Here is a 21129-nt window from a genome sequence, read left to right on the forward strand (position 1 = left end):
TTTAACTAAGAGAAGAATATTGCGTTTGAGTAAAATGAAGAAAATAATAATAAGTAATGAAGTTCTTACAGGTATTAATTCCTTCTACAAAATAATTTTCATATTACGTACATATTGACTGCTCCACACACACACACACACACACACACACATACACACACACACCAAATTGATATGGTCCCGCAGCACGTTGGAGTACACGCAGCACACAGCCTCCAGCGCCATGAACGCGATGCTCGCCACCACCCACGGCGACAGCAACCCCGCCCGCTCCTGGCAGAGAGAGAGAGAGAGAGAGAGAGAGAGAGTGTTAAGCTTTTTGTGATGGTGTAAAGTTAAACGGGAACAGTGGGTATTATACAGCATCTCTTACCTTACATTAGTTTGTATAGTTACGCACAAAGAGTCTCGTCAGGGTCAACAGGTCTGCTGCTGTTTCTTGTTAGGGAAGAAAGTAGGCATCGTTGGCCTTGACTGCTGTACTAATGGTGGTGCTTAGAGGAAACGCTCTCTCTCTCTCTCTCTCTCTCTCTCTCTCTCTCTCTCTCTCTCTCTCTCTCTCTCTCTCTCTCTCTCTCTCTCTCTCTCTCTCTCTCTCTCTCTCTCTCTCTCTCTCTCTCTCTCTCTCTCTCTCTCTCTCTCTCTCTCTCTCTCTCTCTCTCTCTCTCTCTCTCTCTCTCTCTCTCTCTCTCTCTCTCTCTCTCTCTCTCTCTCTCTCTCTCTCTCTCTCTCTCTCTCTCTCTCTCTCTCTCTCTCTCTCTCTCTCTCTCTCTCTCTCTCTCTCTCTCTCTCTCTCACCTGGGATATCCCCACGATGAGGAAGCAGCTGAGCACAATGAGGGCCAGGTGTGTGCACAGGGTGGCCAGGTAGGCGATCTGCACACCTGCAACACAGACACTCTCCTCAGCACAGGTGTGGCGAGAAAAATAGGAAGATTTATTTACAACTCTGGAAATGTCTGCATTACTAATTTCAGTTCTTTAATTTATTTGCTGCATTTGTATTTGTGTGCGATGTTGTTGTCTGAGTCTTCTATATGAATTGTTTCTTCTTTTTTAACCGTAGTAAAACTCCCTTTTTTCACGAGTTTTTCCATCCCTGATGAAGCTGTTTTTCTCTGTGTTCCCTTGCATGTCTTCCTGCCCTCTCTCGGCTTCATCATTTTTCTGTCCACGCGTCTCTGGTTTCCCCTGGTTATTATAGTGTTTTCGCGTCAAGCTTGTCCCCTTTCCCTCTCCAGGTTACTTTTATGTCAATGAATAACATTGTCATAACCTTTCCTGACACACAACAATGCTGAGTTGTCGTCCATCCTTCGCGGCCCATGGTGCCAGTCACTCGCCTGTAAAATTGTGAAGCCTCCAAGGCTGTGTTGAAGCCTACCTATCCGCGCCCTCTTTGCCCTCTGCTGGTTGATGGTGTGCAAATATGTTTGTTTTAGATGTATGTACATGTGCACATACACCCGCAGGTGCGCCAGTGAGAGTAAGAGAAGCTAGGGGTATTGTTGCAAGCTACAAATTACGAGAATATTCGTGTTTGATGATAAATTCGCTTATCGCAGTGCTCCATTTCGTGGTAAACAAATTGAATATGTGTGGTTTGGAGATGAGCGGCCAAATTTGGTTGTGAATGGAAGAGAAAATTGTTTCATGTATTCCCTGCTAGTTTCGGAAACTGAAAACGAAAAGTGGGGAAGGAACTTTTGTTAGCAACTGTACGTGACACGCATACACCGCTCGCTCCTTTTATGAGTTCTCTGGAGTCCTGGAAAGTGTCTTGTTTGTGATGCAATACAAAGCAGGAGTAATTTTATGTGAACTGGAATTCATTAAATAATGGCAATGGCTTTTTTTTCATAAACAATGCATTAATTACCATAATATACGTCCTGAAGGTGGTGTGGATGCCGCCCATTCACCGCCAGCCGCCACCCGCACAGTGCCGCCACCACCACGGACACCACCTGCAACCAGGATGGCGTTACTGAAGCTGCGAGATCAGGAAGAGTTGCGTCTTGCTGGGCTCACGAAAAGAAGGATATTATGCAGCAGGGAAATATGAGAGAGAGAGAGAGAGAGAGAGAGAGAGAGAGAGAGAGAGAGAGAGAGAGAGAGAGAGAGAGAGAGAGAGAGAGAGAGAGAATGTACAATGTCAGTTTATAATTATTGTCGTCATAAGGTAATTCATTTTAATTAAAGCAGACAATGAAAGATCAATGTTGATAATAAGCAGGTGACATGCAGTGTTTTGTTGCATGGAAAATTAATCCAGTACCCGCACTGGACATCCCGGTGGCACACGAAATGTCTACGCGGTATTCATATTCATACTTACATCTCACATTTTTAACATTCCCACATGAGTTGCTGCGGAAGAAAAAGCTAAGAGTACAAGAATTTGGCTTGTAAGAATATTTTAAGATTATCTTGGAATTATGTAGGATTTATTTTAAGATTAAATTTTAAGTTACAGGTTTTTGGAATTTATTTTTATGATTAGCTTTTAAGTTGCTGCCTTTTGTGATCTATTTTAAGATTACATTTTAAGATTTCAAGTTACTGGCTTTCAGGTTCTATTTTAAGATTTTTTACATTGCTAGCTTTTATAGTCATAAAAAGTATGCCTTATAAGGAGTATAACCGGCATGAAATAATGTGACACTTTGTACAAAACTCTATAGTCAGTAAACTAATAATAATAAAAATAGAAACTCTGTTCTGATCGCGGGGAAAAAAGCTGTTGCGTAAACCATATCTTTCACATTATCCTAAAACACGAGATCCACCGGTAATGTAGCATGTTGAGGGTCACGGGATTGGCCAGTGTCTACAAAATGCTACTTGAGTCTCACGAAGCTGTGTATAATGAAGGAGTCTTGCTGGGTGATGATGATTCGCTGACTCTTCTACTGCTTGGGAACAACAGACGTAATGGACAAACACATACACGCACTCAATATCAACTTAAAAAAAAAAAAAAAAAAGGATCAGAGGGCATAAGGAATGTGTGAGAATAAGAAAGTACAGGCATCGAGCAGGCAAGACTCCAGTCCGTCACGCTGAGTTGAACTGAGCTGAGTTGCTGTTAAGGAGTGTTGCCTTTCAAACAACTTTCCCTGACGTGTCCCTTCTCACTGTCTTGGTCTTGAGTTTTCTTCTTTCTCCCTTCTTTTCCTTTCTCTTATTATCCAAAATTTACGCACAGTTCCCTTTGTTTCCTCTACTGCCCTGAGGTGAGGGATCCACATTGAACAGCTTGCTTCTTCTTCTTCTTCTTGATTCTTCTGAGCATGGAATTGTTCTCCTTTCATCTACTCTCGAAGCAAGTGTCCTCCTCCTCCTGCTCCTCCTCCTCCTCCTCTACATGCCCGCCCAGACATGTAATTCGATCCATCACGGCATGTGGATGCTTGGAGTAGGAGGGAAGAGGGTGGAGGAATAGAAAAGTGGATGAACTGAGAACCAACACGTGTTTGTTGATGGAAAGTAAACACAGTGTACATATTCTCTTCCTACCCCACTCTGCCGAATCTCTCTCTCTCTCTCTCTCTCTCTCTCTCTCTCTCTCTCTCTCTCTCTCTCTCTCTCTCTCTCTCTCTCTCTCTCTCTCTCTCTCTCTCTCTCCACAATTCACGAAGGAAAAATATTCATTCAGACTTTATTATTTTTTCTTCATCGCCATTTACCGGTAAAAAGATAAATGATTTTCAAGACCGCGACTTTAATATTCACTCCCCTTGCTGATAAACAAACCCCGCGCGCGCGTGTGTGTGTGTGTGTGTGTGTGTGATCCAGTGGGGGTTATTTGCCCTTAATGAATGACTACACAGCGCCCTCCAATAACATAAAACCCCGTACCTTTGCGAACCACTGTAATATTAGTTTGATATTGGTTCATCTCTCTCTCTCTCTCTCTCTCTCTCTCTCTCTCTCTCTCTCTCTCTCTCTCTCTCTCTCTCTCTCTCTCTCTCTCTCTCTCTCTCTCTCTCTCTCTCTCTCTCTCAAAATTTATTGTCAGCAGGTGTCCGGCTGACATATCTGACGCACGGTTCATGGAAGGGTGGGTGTGGTGGTGGTGGTGGTGGTGGTGGACAGAGATGGATGGGCGGAAGCACGTATGGTATATGGTTGGGCCAGATTTGGTTACGTTAGGTTAGATTCAGTTTTGATTTGATTAGGTTCATGAAGGGTGGCAGTGATAGTGATGGTGATAGGCAGAGATAGATGTACGGAATCATGGCTGGATGGATGGTTGGTTAAGTCAGATAAGGTTCGATTAGGCAAGATTAAGTAAGTTAGGTTAGGATCATTAAGGGTAATAGTGATAGAAGAGGGATGAATGGACAGAGCCTAGGTTCGGTTATTACTTTAGGTTCATGACGAGTAAGAGCGATTGTGCTGGTAGTGATGGTGAAGGTCGTGGCAGAGATGGATGGGCGGAGGCGTGCATGGATGGGTGCATGTTCAGGAAGGTCGGTGGAATATTGGTTTTGACGGAGTGACTGCGATAATGTAACACAGGCGTTGATTGAACCCCGAAGCTTTGATCTTTGGCATGAGGGGCATATTAATTTTGAGTGGCGTGCAGCAGTAATTGAGTGTGTGTGTGTGTGTGTGTGTGTGTGTGTGTGTGTGTGTGTGTGTGTGTGTGTGTGTGTGTGGAAAGACGAGGGGATGGGGGCACTCACTATGGTGTAGAGAGCAGCTGTGAGGGCGGCGTGGCGGGCGTCGAGACGGAGCCACCCACGCCTTCCCAAACGAACCACGGGAACCACCCTGGGAGAGAGAGAGAGAGAGAGAGAGAGAGAGAGAGAGAGAGAGAGAGAGAGAGAGAGAGAGGAGGGGGAGGTTAATGATGAAAATTAATCACTGCAGATACACATACACACACACACACACACACACACACACACACACACACACACACACACACACACACACAATGAACGAGGAAATTACCCGTGCTTAATTATCCTCCCAGTAAAGGGGCGGAAAAATTAATGACATTAGCGGTAACTCTGCCTTGATTAGTGCAAAGCTTCCATCGCAAGTAAGTCGTCAGATTGGAGCTTATTGGAGGCTTACACGTGGGAGAGGATTGGTTGAAAAAAATATCCCAATAATTATAGGAAGACAGAAGGTAAAAACAGAGCCAGTGCTACTACGGTTATTGCAGTGATAGATGATGCATGACTGACTGGATTTTGGCACACGTACACTTAACATTATAGTGATGTGATGAAGGAGGCGATGAGCAAGAGTACGTATGCGTGGGTTCGCACTAAGAAATGAATTACTTATTAAATGAAGACAAAATATAACTAGTTCCAGTACCACTGTAATGATTTGCAATATATAATAAGTATATAATGCATGAGTGGCCTGAGTGTGACATACGCAAGCTGACATTGTAGTGAAATGAAGAAAGAGTAGATAAAGAAAAGTAATTATTGGTCGATAGTAAAAATAACTAATTATAGGAAGTGAAGAGATAAAAATACTTGTAGAGTCATTACGATTATTAATGATATATAGGTAGCTGGGACTTTGACGTATACTAACACTATAGGTATATGAGGAAAGGGAATAAGGAAGGATACATATAATAGTGTAATAGGAAACAAAGGGAAAATAGTGTAGAAATATGCGTTACAGGAGAAATGTGAGTTTGAAGAAAGAGCTGGGTGACGGACGTGAAATTCCAGACTGGAGAAGAGTTAACAATTTGGTGCAAGGAAGGGATGCGAGGCCAAGAGGAGAAAAAATGACTTCGTTTATACCAAAAAGAATGTATTGTATAGTGAGATTTATTTGATTTTGGTCAGGAGAATGAAGGATGGAGTCAGCAAGTTTGAAAGTGAAATTTGGATCTGTCGTGTCTGGAGGGACAAGAGCGAGAGAAAGAGAGAGAGAGAGAGAGAGAGAGAGAGAGAGAGAGAGAGAGAGAGAGAGAGAGAGAGAGAGAGAGAGAGAGAGAGAGAGAGAGAATTAAACACGCACCAAAAAAAAAAAATCAATCAAAAAGAGACGAAAGCAAATCCCCGCAGACAGACTGACATTCACAGGAAAAGAATGACTTGTGAACAAACGCAAATTGAATCCGAGTCAGCGTAGGAAGAGACGTCGTAATACAGGGATTGAGGAACAAAGGGGAAGGGGCTCGCATACGAGGATGGAGGAAGAGGAAGAGGAGGAGATTCGAAAACCCGTATGACAAAAGAATGGATAGGGTCAATAACCCAAATACCTCGCGGTCACTCCAATGTTCCCCTCCCCCGACACGCCTCCTTCCCTTCGGTGTTAGAGTGGGTATGATGGACACTTATCTGTACTGGGCTTAAGGCATTAACACGACAGTAGTCCGACCGTGGTGAGGGGAGGGTGGGGAAAGACAACGACGATTAAGAGGAGGAGGAGGAGGAGAAAGACGAGGAGAAATAAGAAGAAAAAGGTGGTGGTGCTGGTGATGATGATGATGATGATGATAATGATGATGAAAAGAGGAAGATAATGGTGAAGAAGATGCTAATGAAGAAAATAATCCAGAAATGCCAATAATGTATAGATTTATCAGAAAACACACACACACACACACACACACACACACACACACACACACACACACACACTAAAGACAGCACGCATCAGTCTTAGAATGAAGGAACGGAAATCTGGAGATGCTGAAATGGAGGACGAATGGCTGACGGCTTGATCTCAATACTCAGAAGGCGGAGGAGGAAGAAGAGGTTAATACAGTAGATGAAGTAATCCTATTTAAAAGAGGAAGAGAGGAAAAGGAAGACTTTAGGTGGGATCTCTTTTCTACCCACATTTACATATTAAAGGGAGGTAGGGAGGGAGGAGGTAGGAAAGCAAATGAATAGATAAACAGGGGATAGGTAAAGATAAATAAATCGATGAACAGAGTGGAAGATCATGTGCTTTTTCAAATAAGATGTAAAATATCATCGGTAAAAATTATCTTAAAACTTCAAACATAACTCACTCACAGCTCTCTTAAATAGCATAGAGTTCAAAGCTTCTCGTCTCCTCTATCCCTCCCCTCCAGCAGACTGTCTTGATTCCCTCACTCTCTCTCTCTCTCTCTCTGCCCTTATTTCATGGTTAAATCTCTTCTGAATTCGCTAAATGCATGCCACCCTTCTTCCCACGTCCTTCCTCGTCACTGTACAACACCTTTTACTTACAAACTCTCACCCCTTATTGTCCACCTTCATAATGCAAGTTATCTTAACTCTTTCATCTGTTTTACTGGTACACTCTGGAACTCTCCTGTTTGTTGGTTTTCCTTCTGGCTACGAACTAAACTGTTTCCAAAGAGAATTATTGAGTTATGAGAAATTAAATTAGCTTCTTCTCTTGGCTCTTCTGATTCTTTTTGTGTGCGCTTTCTCTCTCTCTCTCTCTCTCTCTCTCTCTCTCTCTCTCTCTCTCTCTCTCTCTCTCTCTCTCTCTCTCTCTCTCTCTCTCTCTCGGCCGATCTCCCTGACCCATAAAAAAGGAAAAAACTCAAATACATCAAGAATTCTCCGTGGCCAAAACATCTCCCATCCATGAACCGCGACTCTCCCCTTGCCTCGTCTTCCCCCTGACCAAAAAAAAAAAGATGCTGCATAAAACTTAGTCATAAAATCCCACTGAATACTCTTTGCTTAAATATTTCTTCCCTTAAAAAAAGAGATGTGTACTAATCTCGTGATGGACGTGAACCCAACTTGGAGGGAGCAGAGAGTGACATTACCGCATCGGATTTGACGTCTTTTTACCGATAATGTGATGACCATGACAAAGAATCTTCTGTTCGTCTCCTCTCTTGCATCACTTGTTTCCTTCTCATTACTTTCCTCCCACTCCTCCTCCTCCTCCTTCTCCTCCTCCTCCTCCTCCTCCTCCTGCTCTTTCTCCTCCTCTTCCTCTTTCTCCTCCTCATCATCATCATCATCATCATCATACTCTTCGTTCGATTTCTCTCCGTCGTTGTTCTCTCACGTGGTTCTTTCATTTCACTGACTTTCTGATAATTATTTATCTTCTTGCCATTCCATGCTTGATCTTACCATTCCTTCATGTACGAGTGCAGTAAAATTTTTCCCATATCGTATTCTATTCCTCGATATTCTTCTACTTTTTTTTTTTTTTTTACAGTTAAATTTCTGGATTTTTTTTTAATTTTTACTTCAAGATTTTTTTTTTTTTCTTACTATTCCATGTTTTATCTTCCCAGTCCTACACATTCCCCTCCTACGTTCCTCCCTCTGGTTCACATTCTCGTTCCATTTCTCTCTCTTATACACTAAGTTTCCTCCAAGTTTCCTAACCCCTAGATCTTTTTCTTTTCCTCTCAACATGTAGCATTTTTTTTTTTTTTCATTTTTTCACATCTCCTTTTAGTCCATCTTTGCCTCTTTATCCTTTATTAATTTTTTTCTTCTCTCTCTCTCTCTCCTTGCTATTCCACGTGTAGCGTCTTTTCACTCCTACATCTTCATTCACCTCTCCTCTTTGTCTATCTTTGCCTCCTTATTCATTTCACCTCTCTCTCTCTCTCTCTCTCTCTCTCTCCTCTCTCTCTCTCTCTCTCTCTCTCTCTCTCTTCTTTTTTTTCAGTCCTTATTCATTGTTCATCCTTTTTCTTCCCCCTCCTTGTTATTCCACATTTTTTATCTTTTCACATCTACACCTTCCATCACCTTCTTTTCAGTCTATCTTTGCCTCCTTCTCCATAATTCATCCACGTCTCTCCACACTTCTAACTTCATCCGTCCCCTTCCATTCTTCCGCCGGGCCCAGTGTTCGTCGTCATTGGAGATTCATTGATTCGCCTCATTTAGAAACACGATACATTCCGTAATTTTGTGCCTGGGACGAAAACTCACCATTGTATTTTGATGCTGTCTCTCGAACTTCCAGTAAGATAAGCAAGAATCGGTTAGCGGTTTGTTTATTGTTTGTTTGTTTTTGTTTTTTTTCCCAGCGACTTTCATGGCGAAGTTTTTAATTTAACACACACACACACACACACACACACACACACACACACAGTTGGAAAGAGGAACAGACAGAAAGTTAGACATATAGACAGTGCAACAGACTCATAAGTAAACAGACATACGAAAGAAGTAACCACATAAACAACGAATAAAAAAAAAAAAAGGAAATTAGATGAAAAGCGAAAAGAGAAAGAAAATAGGATATAAGGCCGAGAGAAAAGCGAAAATATTAGAAACGATGCAAATAGAATAACAGGAAAAACATAAAGGGAATTTGGGAAAAAGAGAGAGAGAGAGAGAGAGAGAGAGAGAGAGAGAGAGAGAGAGAGAGAGAGAGAGAGAGAGAGAGAGAGAGAGAGAGGCGCAGTGGGAAGGGAATGCAAGAAGTAAGCGAGGCAGAAATCACCGTTTGTGGATACTGCGCTCGACGTACCGCCTTCAATGAATAAGTTTGTTTTTTCCTCTCTGTTACTGATGATTGCATTTAGCTAGATAACACAGGAAGGCAGGCAGGCAGGGAGAGAGGCAGAGAAGGAAGTACATAGGCAGACAAGCAGATAAGGAGGGATGGAGGTAGGCAGGGAGGCAGGGAGGCAGGGAGGCAGCCAGAGGATAGAAGATTTAGTTGAAATATCCAAACCTACTGACAATGATGCATAATGAAATAGATGAAGGCATGAAATAGAAAAAGGAAAAAAAATATGAAAACTTCCTAGAAAGAAAGTGAAAAAGACTGATAGATAGATAGATAGATGGACAGACAGATAGATAGACTGGTAGACACATACATACATACATACATACATACATACATACATACATACATATATATATATATATATATATATATATATATATATATATATATATATATATATATATATATATATATATATATATATGGACAGAGAGAGAGAGAGAGAGAGAGAGAGAGAGAGAGAGAGAGAGAGAGAGAGAGAGAGAGAGAATATTGGAGTACAGTAAAAATTGGAAAATTAAAAGAATAAAGACCAAAGAGAAGAAAGGATAGATAAAAAAAAGGAAAGACTAAAAGAAAAGAAGTGGGAACAGAAAAATAAGGCCGAGTGAATGAAAACAAAAGAAAAAAAAAGGTTATTGGCGAGAGAAAAGAATGAATGAAACCGACGTATTGGAAGTGTGTCGGACCTGAGCGAGAGAGAGAAAAAGAGAGAGAGAGAGAGAGAGAGAGAGAGAGAGAGAGAGAGGAGAGAGAGAGAGAGAGAGAGAGAGAGAGAGAGAGAGAGAGAGAGAGCAATATACAGGGAAGGATGTTGGGAAAGAGTCGGAAGGAAAGCTGGAAAATTTATCTCCCTCCTTCTCCTCCTCCTCCTTCTCTTGCTCCTCCTCCTCCTCCTCCTCCTCCTCCTCCTTCTCCTCCTCCTCCTCCTCCTCCTTTTCCTCCTCCTCCTCCTCCTCCTCCTCCTCCTCCTCCTCCTCCTCTCTCCCACACTAACATAACCACATTACCATATATTTAATTTTGGCTTATTTACATTTGGCCAGGTTTTTTTTTTTTTTCGCGGCACATTTTTTTTCTGAAGGTTCGTCATTATTTTCCATTTTCATATCCTTCCTAAGCTCTCTCTCTCTCTCCTCTCTCTCTCTCTCTCTCTCTCTCTCTCTCTCTCTCTCTCTCTCTCTCTCTCTCTCTCTCTCTCTCTCTCTCTCTCTGCCATTTCCATGCCTCCCAGCCTCCTACCAGATTCAATTCTCGCCCATCTCTCTCATCTCAAATGTAAAGTGATTGTCTAGTGATTGTCTCTTAGTTCCTCGATTGAGAACACGAAACTGCTCCCATCCTCTCTCTCTCTCTCTCTCTCTCTCTCTCTCTCTCTCTCTCTCTCTCTCTCTCTCTCTCTCTCTCCTCTCTCTCTCTCTCTCTCTCTCTCTCTCCTTAATTCATCTTTGCCAAGCCTCCAAGTCAGTCCCGTCCTCCTGCCCATTCCTCTCTTCACTCATTCTCCATTTATTCCTTCAATCTCTTCCTCCTCCTTCTCCTTCCACATCTTCCTCTTTTCCATCATTGTGTTATTCTTCCTCCTTACATCTTCCTCCCATTGTGCCATTTCACTCTGGTGTTCTTTTTTCCTCTTCCGATTTTCTTTTTCTTTTTTTTTTATGTTTTTGAAATATGTACGTCTGTTTCTTGTCTTGTCTCATCTTTATTTACTATTTTTTTTTCTTGGTCGGTTATTTTATATTTGTTTTTATTTATTTTCTTTTTCCTTCATTATTATTTTTGTGTTCGTTTTATGAATTTGCTTGTAATCTTTCTTCTTCTTAAATGTAGCTCTTGTTCTGAAGTACTAATAACTTTTGAATTTCATAGTTCAGCTCTGTGTCGTAAATATTATGATAGTCATACATTCAAACAGTTTCGTCTTCCGTTTTCTTTGAGTTGACCTGCGCACGGAGAGCAATCGCTGACTGTTTTTTTTGTTTTTTTTTATGTAGGAAGGACACTGGCCAAGGGCAACAAAAATCCAATAAAAAAATATGCCCACTGAAATGGCAGTCCCATAAGAGGGTCAAAGCAGTGGTCAAAAATTGATGATTAAATGTCTTGAAACCTCCCTCTTGAAGGAATTCAAGTCATAGGAAGGTGGAAAATACAGAAGCAGGCAGGGAGTTCCAGAGTTTACCAGAGAAAGGGATGAATGATTGAGAATACTGGTTAACTCTTGCGTTAGAAAGGTGGACAGAATACGGGTGAGAGAAATTGAGAGATTGTTGCCCTTGGCCAGTGTCCCTCCTACATAAAAAAAAAAAAAAAAAAGCAGAGGCCTTAAACGCAAGTGTGGTTGCAATTACGAGTATTTACATAATTATTTTTATTTATTTATCTATTCATTTATTTATTCAAGCATGTTTAATGTTTAGTGACCTGCTGACATCTCGTGTTTTTCCGTAGGTTGAATAATTGGTGATACAACCTTGTGCCATATTTTTCATCACAGTACAAGCTCCTCGTCCTCCTCAGTTATTCATTGCACTCATCCTCTCCCTCCTCCCTCTCTCCTCCACCTCTTTCCATTCATCTCCAATTTAAATATAATCTTAAAGCTTTGCACTTTCCTAGGCAAGGGAAGACTAATAGGAAACTTTTTTTTATTCCTCAAAAGTGAACATTGATTTGCCAAAGAAGTCGTACTATTTTTTCCTCTCCATAAGTACGACTAACATCAACACTAGCACTCAATAAAGGGTCACATGAACATGAAGCAAGCTACCTAGACGTTTTAGGTACGGATAAGTTTAGGTTTCATTAGGTTAGTTTAGATTAAGTCAGACACTATATCCAAACTTAATCCATCCTGTCCTAACAGATATTGTTTCCGAACTTTATATTTTTCGTTTTCCTTTACCGTTTCTTTAGAGTCGGGATTGGTGCCATGTATGATTTTCCTCCAGTTGTTTCTTTCCCATGTATCAATCTCTGTGCCTCCCATTCTTTGCTCTTCTGCTGCAATTCCATCCCTCAGTCTCGCTCTCTGTTTTCCCCTCGATCTCCTTCCCTCAACTGGTTTTCTCCAGGCTCTTTTAATCAATTTTCTGGGCTTCTCTTTTTATTAGGTGACCAAACCATCTCATTTTTGTTTCTTCTTATCAATTCCGTAATGCATTCCACCCATGCTCTGCTCACTTCTTCATTTCGTATAAGTACCCAAACTTAATCCCGCCTATCCTGACTTACTCTAACAGACATTGTACCCAAACGTAGTCAAACGTAGCCTAACTTACCCTCACTTATCCCAAATAAAGCTGGCCTGGATGCTGTTCATTTGATCCAACAAGAAATATAAACTGGCCTCACCTCCTGAACCCCATGATGTCTCTGTTCACTCAGCGACGCGGCAGCAGATCCGTGAGATGCAGGAGAGAGAGACGGGCAAGGCGGAGTGGCTAGGTGGGTTGTAAAGGAGACAATGACACTGGAAGCTTATCGGAGGACTTCCTTTTGGCCATAGTCGCCGCTGCTGCTCTCAGGCCGCTCACTTGCACTCAACCTACGCGACAGAAGCTTCGCTAGTGACTCAAGGGCGAACACCGCGAGGCTTAGCATTATAGGCAAAGACACAAAGGGATAAAAGGATCTGAAGTGAGGGATACGAAAAAAAAAAAAGATTAAATAAATATAGGAATGCAAGTAAATTGAGTGTGAAATTGAAGGGAAGAGAAATGTCAAGAAATGCTGATGGCGGCGTGAGGCGAAGAATTTGGAGGCGGTGGGCTGACCCTCCACCACACGCGTCACTGCTCGGGCGTCCCTGAGGCTTCCGAGGGGCCGGCCAGACTTCCAGACGCCGCGTTGAGCCAGGGCCTGATCCCTTCCTGTGGGAGAAGGAAAAGGCGGCATGTAAAAGATATCCACGTTGAAATGTGTGTATAACGAGACCATTTCTTCTGCTGGGAAATGTGTGTATAACGAGACCATTTCTTCTGCTGGGAAATACTGATATCAGACATTAGTGTACTGGTATACAAATGTTCAGTATATATTATATTTTTCATTGATGAATTTTGAAAAGAGGAAAACTTTCTAAAGGATGAATGAACACTTTTTTTTTGTCTGTTTAAGAATATGATATATATGTATATATATATATATATATATATATATATATATATATATATATATATATATATATATATATATATATATATATATATATATATATATATATATATATATATATATATATATATATATATATATATATATATATATATATATATATATTCTCAACAATATATCTGCATGAGGACTCATTATCTTTACCATTCACACCATCAACACTGCTTACTCATCCTCCATTTTATTTTTTCCTTTCATTTGTTCCCCCCACATTACATTTTACGTAATTATGCATTTTTAGCGGCGTAGTGACGCTTGCTGGTGGAGATTTAGCGCCCACAACCTAACTCGAATACCAAACTTAGCGCAGATGAATTTTGAAGTTTCTCGGCTTTCATGTTGTTTGCCTTTGTCCACCTAACAGTGAATGGGGCAGGAGCATGGCCCAGGGAATTGTGGCCTTGCTTCCTGACCAACACGAGGGGTTAACAAACCTGCGCAGCTGTCTATATACGTTCTCTCTTAATTTTATCCATCTATCTATCTTTCTATCGGTTTAAACACACCCACATCATATTATTTATTAGTTTATTGCCTTCACTATCCAAAAAACGCAATAATCTACATCCATTTTTACATCTTTTCTTTTTTTTAACCTCTGCACACACACACACACACACACACACACACACACACACACACACACACACACACACACACACACACACACACACACACACACACACACACACACACGGATGCACGCTGTCAGGAGAGGCTGGAGTGTCATCTGACGTCTTGCCTTTCCAGAGAGCCGCGGTGGACGTGCCGGGCTGCGAGGAGAGACTGACGATGCGGGAGAGACTGGCGCGTGTCTGGTAAGCCCCTCACTGATCCTTGGGAGATCATGCAAGTTTTGGAGGTGAAGGACTATGTATATAAGAGAGAGAGAGAGAGAGAGAGAGAGAGAGAGAGAGAGAGAGAGAGAGAGAGAGAGAGAGAGAGAGAGAGAGAGAGAGAGAGAGAGAGAGAGAGAGAGAGAGAGAGTCGGTTTTTTTTTTTTTTCGGGACAATTGAACATTATCATAAGTTTCATTGCGCTTTTTACACGTTGTTTCTTAATCACGTAGTCCTTTTGAGACATTTCATTTCTACAGCCGCTTCTAAACATTATTCCCGCTACAGTTTCGAAAGTCTATTTCTCTGAACCAGTCCTTTCTTCTTGCTTTTAAAGACTCCGTACAGCCCTTCTAGTGTTGTGAATTGTTGCATATTGCTATGAAAGGGTTTAAGTCTCTCTCTCTCTCTCTCTCTCTCTCTCTCTCTCTCTCTCTCTCTCTCTCTCTCTCTCTCTCTCTCTCTCTCTCTCTCTCTCATCTCTCTCTCTCTCTCTCTCTCCTCTCTCTCTCATCTCTCCTCTCTCCTCTCTCTCTCTCTCTCTCTCTCTCCTCTCTCTCTCTCTCTCTCTCTCTCATCACAGAACTGCCCACACGTGCCTCGCTCTCCTCCCCTTCTCATATCACTACACACGTCACGCCTAATCTTTCTTGCCTGATTTATGAACCGGCACACCTTAGGACGACTGTGAATATTACATTTACTTTGATATTGAAAATTTATAGATGGTTATTGGTGACTGTGTATGTGCTGTTGTTGTTGTTGTTGTTGTTGTTGTTGTTGTTGTTGTTGTTGTTGTTGTTGTTGTTGTTGTAAAATGAAGTACATCTGCTTCATTATATATTGCCTCACCGCCACAGTACAGTTTGCATACACACAACAAAGACACCAAGAGCAGCTCAGTGACGCGGTGATTCACGAGACACCGCACGCACATCTGGTAAATAGAAGTGTTAGTTGATGACAGTAGAAGTCCTGGTGGAAGTGCTAGTTGGTGACAATAAAAGTGTTAGTTGATGACAATAGAAGTGCTGATAGAAGTGTTGGTTGATGACAATAAAAGCCCTCTTGATATAAACGCTAATTGATGACAGTAGAAGTCCTCTCGCAGATTGACTCCAAAGTTCCCCCACATTTATGCCCCATTACTGGATTCCACGTATAATCACAGAGGTGGAGGAGGCGGATCAGGAAGCAGACAGAGCGCTCGCGATAACCCATTGAGAGTAATTCCATTTGTCATCTAATCTGGAATCCATCACCGCGATTGGTTCATCTGTCGCGTGATTGCCTACGTCCACATTTGCTTGGTTTCCGCGTCGAGCAAGGAAGGCAATTCTGCAGCTGACTGTCTGTTCCTCTCTGTCCGCCTCGCCTCGCCTGGCTTCAGTGATATTGGCAAAGTTTGAGATGACACTTCGCTTTGCAGGGGCGGTCTTGTCACTCACTTTGCTGCCACGCTCTGCACCTTGCTTCATCTACCGCCTGTGTGTGTGTGTGTGTGTGTGTGTGTGTGTGTGTGTGTGTGTGTGTGTGTGTGTGTGTGTGTGTGTGTGTGTGTGTGTGTCATTGTCTTTATGCTGTGAAAGGAAGCGAGATCGAAAAGTCTTGCGTTTCTATCTTTCTTCATTATGTGTGTGTGTGTGGTGTGTGTGTGTGTTTATCGTATATATGGGTGCATCTCTCTCTCTCTCTCTCTCTCCGTCTCTCTCTCTCTCTCTCTCTCTCCGTCTCTCTCTCTCTCTCTCTCTCTCTCTCTCTCTCTCTCTCTCTCTCTCTCTCTCTCTCTCTCTCTCTCTCTCTCTCTCTCTCTCTCTCTCTCTCTCTCTCTCTCTCTCTCTCTCTCTCTCTCTCTCTAACACTGCACTTTCATTATGGCATTTGCGTATAAGTATTTGGGACACTGCAAATCACACACACACACACACACATACACACATACACACACGTCTTTCACCTGTGCCAGCAATATCTTCTCGTGTCTTAATAACCAGCTCGCCTTTCTCTTCTCTCTCATTCTTTCTTTCGATTTTCATTAAGGTTTTCTTCAGAATTTTTGTGCCTGTTGTTATGCGGTCATATTTCCTACATCCTCCTCTCCCTCCCCTTCCTCTTCCACTTCCACCCCGTCCACCTTCTCGTCTTCTTTTCTCCCCCAGCCATCACAATGCTGTCTATCTTTGGAACGTACGCGGAAGTTCTGACGGTCGGGAATAAATCCGCACTCTAAGGGAGGAAAATAATTGGTATCTCCCGGAAAATACGAGTAAAGTGGGAAACTAACGAGAGATTAACAAATATATCATAAATTTGTTAAATGCACAGTTTTTTTTCTTTTTTTGTTGAATGCGCAGTTTTACAGAGGAAGGGGAGAAGGATTAGGAAGAAAAGGAGAGCCACCCTTTGAGATTATTGATAGTGTTTTATAGTTGGTATGAAATAACAGTATATCTTATATAAGAGGGCTCTGGCCAAGGGCAACAGAACTTAGAAAAGGAAGCCCCATTGTAGGTGTTACTCTCTTGAGAAGAAGGTGCAAAGTCAAGTTCAAATATTATGTTCTGAAGTGTCTGGAAGTATATTCCCTTTCAGTGTAATAGGAGACAATGCACAGCACGAAAAACAAGGTATGAAATCTTTATAAACATCAGCAGGGAAAAGAGATAAAGAAAGAAAAGATGTTGCTGATGTAACATTATGTTATGTGTTAGCTGTAGAAATGTCTCAAAATGGTTAAGCCTTAAGCGAAAGGTATCAAATAGCAGTGAAAAGGTTATTTGTATATGTAGATAATGATAAACTTCTTTAGCAGCAAGTCTGTGTACTGAGAGCCATAAAGGCGAGAAGGGGCAAACGCACACCATCTGTTGTCATAAAGGCGAGATGGGACAAGCGCACACCCTCTCATCATCTTCACTGCTGGTCCCTCACTGCTAAGACCCATGAACGCTGCGAAGAATGCAGAAAGTCATGGAAGGATAATTCACGTCACGTCACCAGAATAAGTATTGTGGGATTACTGGGATTTGAACTGTTTCCCACGTCTTTAAGGTACACCGTGGGAGGGAATGACGGAGGGCTTAACGAGGGAGAACCTGTGCAAGATGAGTGTCGTTAAGGGAGCTGTTACTGGTGTCTGCCTCCCACACTACTCGTATTGGCGCGCTTCTTCATTTGCTCCCTCCTTCACCCTGTCTCGAATTGATTGAGGTCTATATTAATCTCTCTCTCTCTCTCTCTCTCTCTCTCTCTCTCTCTCTCTCTCTCTCTCTCTCTCTCTCTCTCTCTCTCTCTCTCTCATCCAGGAAAAGTCAATATTTCGGAGGCAGGCTGGTAATGAGTCGCGTCCCTGCAAAACAATTAGCGTGCATCACATTGTTTGGGGGGTTTAGCGGCGCGTCGAGGCACCAACACCACTACCTGCATCACCCACCTGGGAAATGATTAGTGTTTGGTCCGTGTAATGACTAATGCTCTCTGAAATCATTGGTATTGAATGGTTGTTATTGTTGTTGTGTTTTTTATCGGTTGTTGTTGTTGTTGTTGTCATTGTTGTTGTTGTTGTTGTTGTTGTTGTTGTTGTTGTTGTTGTTGTTGTTGTTGTCGAGCGGCTAAAAGGAATGAAGTCAGTGTTTAATGCAATTTCTTGGCAGTTTTCGTCTTTGCGATACAAGAAGAATAGTGCCTTGTTTTTTTTTCAGATTTATTTATTTATGAAATAAAGTTATGAAATCTGCATGAACGGACCCGATATTCCCGTGTCCTCTCTGTGTCCTCCACTCAAGGCTAATTCAATAAAAGAATCGTAATGACCAGGATTGATTTCCAAGAACGGTGTCGATTAATTCAGGTAAGAATTAACGTTCGGAGACAATGTAGCAGCAGTCACGGGGATGTCTCGTGGATCAAGTGGTGTTTTGAATCAAAGTCCCCCTCCCCACGGTGATCCATCAAGGTCCTGAGAGGCACTGAAAGGCCTTGGGAACTTTATTGCCTCCTCAGTCTGATGTGAAGGCGTGGATGTTGATTTTCTATCGCGTATTGACTTATAGGATTTCTTGTAAAGACGAGCCAAGATTTATTACCAAGAAACCCTCCAGTATCGTGTGTAAGGTCCGTGTAATTGGCACCACCAACAGCTGTTATGTAATGTCTCTCGCCATGGCCAATATCTAATTCAAGTATTTCTTTCTTCATTTGTTTGGAGAGATTCTGCAATTGAAAAAGAACAATATTTCTCTCTCTCTCTCTCTCTCTCTCTCTCTCTCTCTGAAACACCCAACTATCCCCCACCCCCACACACACACACACACAGGCAGCGCCGTTATATTCAATTAATGGTCTTCAGTTCTCTAAAATGTTGTCAAGCACTCCTGAGAATATATGGCGAGTATTTACACGAGAGAGAGAGAGAGAGAGAGAGAGAGAGAGAGAGAGAGAGAGAGAGAGAGAGAGAGAGAGAGAGAGAGAGAGAGAGAGAGAGATTAACGGGTTGATTTTTAAATATCGACTTGAAGAATTGATAAAGGAAATGAAGTGAAACAGAAAAAGTTGAAGTGATAATAGCTGTGGTGTTGGCTGGTGGACAGGAGGAGGAGGAGGAGGGAGAAGAAGAAGAAAAAAACAATGTAAGCAAAAAAATACATGTGTGTGTGTGTGTGTGTGTGTGTGTGTGTGTGTGTGTGTGTGTGACTCGTACTCCTATTCTGAGAAACGTTCATTTTCTTTCATTCCATCCTCTGCTTTCGCTATCACTCTCTGGCCTCTTGATCAGAATGCCAATAGCAATTCATGTTTTTTTCTTTTTTTCTTTTTTTTTATTTATTTATTTTTTTTTTTTTTTTGCAACTCTGGTGTCGCTGGGTGGTGGTGGTGGTAGTGGTGTGTGGTGGTGGTGGTTGGTTGTGATGGAGGTGGTGGTAGTAGTTGTTGTGATGGAGGTACAATACGAGATAAAAAAAAAAATAAAAAAAGTTAAACGTTACTAGAAAACATGAAGTTTTTTTTTAAATCACATGTTTGTACAAAGTTGCTCCCTCCCACGCAAACTCTCTCTCTCTCTCTCTCTCTCTCTCTCTCTCTCTCTCTCCTCTCTCTCTCTCTCTCTCTCGTCTCTCTCTCTCTCTCTCTCTCTCTCTCTCTCTCTCTCTCTTCTTGCAAGGGTTTTCTCGTCGAGTCTTTCCTCCCTCCTTTCCTTCCGTCCTTCCTTCCTTCGTTCTTTCATTTCCTTCCCTTTGCTTGCCATTTTCAATCTGACCTTCAAATATTTTCTTTTTTCCTTCGCCCTCTGCTGCCGCCCCTTCCCAATGTATCTCGCCAGCCTTTCACTAGCTTCTCCCTTCCATTCCCGCGCTCTTTCCTTCCTTCCTCCACGCCTTCTAGCTCTCCCTCTGCCTCTCCTTCGTGTGCTGTGCCGGGAGAGCCTTGTAAGACCGTGTGTGCATCTTCATTTTTCTGATGACACGCGACGGAAAGGCGAGCGAGAACAAGGCAAGTGAGGATATGTGTATACGTAAAGAACGGGAAACAATAGTCTGGAATAAGACTGGGAAACACAAACTTCCTTTCCTTACAACCTTTTGGTCTTGTTATCATTTTTGTGTGTGTTGTTTTATTTTTTTTGTTTTTTTTTTCATATTCGTAGTGTTGCGCAGTTGTTGTTTTTTTGTGTGTGTGTTCTTTAAAGCTCTGTCTACTGATGTTGTTGTTGTTGTTGTTGTTGTTGTTGTTGTTGTTGTTGTTGTTGTTGTTGTTGTTGTTGTTGTTGTTGTTGTTGTTGTTGTTGTTGTTGTTCATCATCATCATCATCATCATCATCTTGTTCTTGTTCTTGTTCTTCTTATTCTTGCTCTTGTCCTTATTCTTAATCTTGTTATTCTTGTTATTCTTCCACTCCTCCTCCTCTTCCTCCTCCTCCTCCTCCTCCACCACCACCACCACCACCACCACCACCACCATTACCACCACCACCCAGAACATATCAGCCCCTGCATTTATGAGCGAAGCAAGGGGTGTGGGCGTCATAGTTACCAGTGACATGCAGTACTCGTTGCCCACCCGAGGAAACAGGAGACGTGCGGAGATGTTCTAAGTCTTCAAAATCTTTATTAAACCCGATAACTTTGATTGCACGTAAGCAAATCACAAAGTCGAAGGAGATAGTAAGATTTTTTCTTTCAGTGTCTGCTTGTTGAGGGTAACAAAATGGCGTGGGAATATAGTATTACAAGTTCTAAAGGTCTTTATTAAGCCCTATAACTTAGACTACATACTACACGTTTAAGAAATACAAAATGCAAGGAAAAGAAACTGAACCTTCGTACAAGGGGACATGTTGCGAGTCCTCCAGATCTTTATTAAACGCAATAACCTCAATAACACGTTGACTGGAGCAAAACATTAATACGAGGTTATGATCTCACAGGCAACAACAATGCGAAATACTCGGGAAGAGAAATTTATCCCTTTTACTCAATATCTGCTTGCTGAGGTAACAAGACGACCCGGAGACATGTTGCAAGTCCTCAAGAACTTATTAAACCGTGACTACACATAAGCAAAACAAGAAGGTAATGTTCTACACGGTAAAGCAACACTGTAACATTAAAATTTATCGGGTGT

The 21129-nt window shown here is 42.0% G+C and overlaps 1 protein-coding gene across 2 annotated transcripts in view; it reads right to left on the reverse strand.

Annotated features, from left to right (window-relative positions):
- The window catches only part of LOC135107722 (uncharacterized), a 31424-nt gene that overhangs the window by 2235 nt on the left and 8060 nt on the right, over positions 1–21129 (reverse strand). Inside the window, exons 2-6 of one of the 2 annotated variants that reach the window (XM_064017916.1) lie at positions 12850–13367; positions 4692–4779; positions 1880–1967; positions 799–884; positions 166–273 (exon numbers count right to left, since the gene is read on the reverse strand). In XM_064017916.1, coding sequence (XP_063873986.1) covers positions 166–273; positions 799–884; positions 1880–1967; positions 4692–4779; positions 12850–12863 — 384 coding nt within the window. In that variant the 5' untranslated portion in view covers positions 12864–13367. The remainder of the gene's footprint in view (positions 1–165; positions 274–798; positions 885–1879; positions 1968–4691; positions 4780–12849; positions 13368–21129) is intronic. The other variant, XM_064017917.1, reaches the window with a different exon arrangement.

The sequence above is a fragment of the Scylla paramamosain genome, chromosome 15, assembly GCF_035594125.1.
Source record: "Scylla paramamosain isolate STU-SP2022 chromosome 15, ASM3559412v1, whole genome shotgun sequence".
NCBI classification, from domain to species: Eukaryota; Metazoa; Arthropoda; class Malacostraca; order Decapoda; family Portunidae; genus Scylla; species Scylla paramamosain.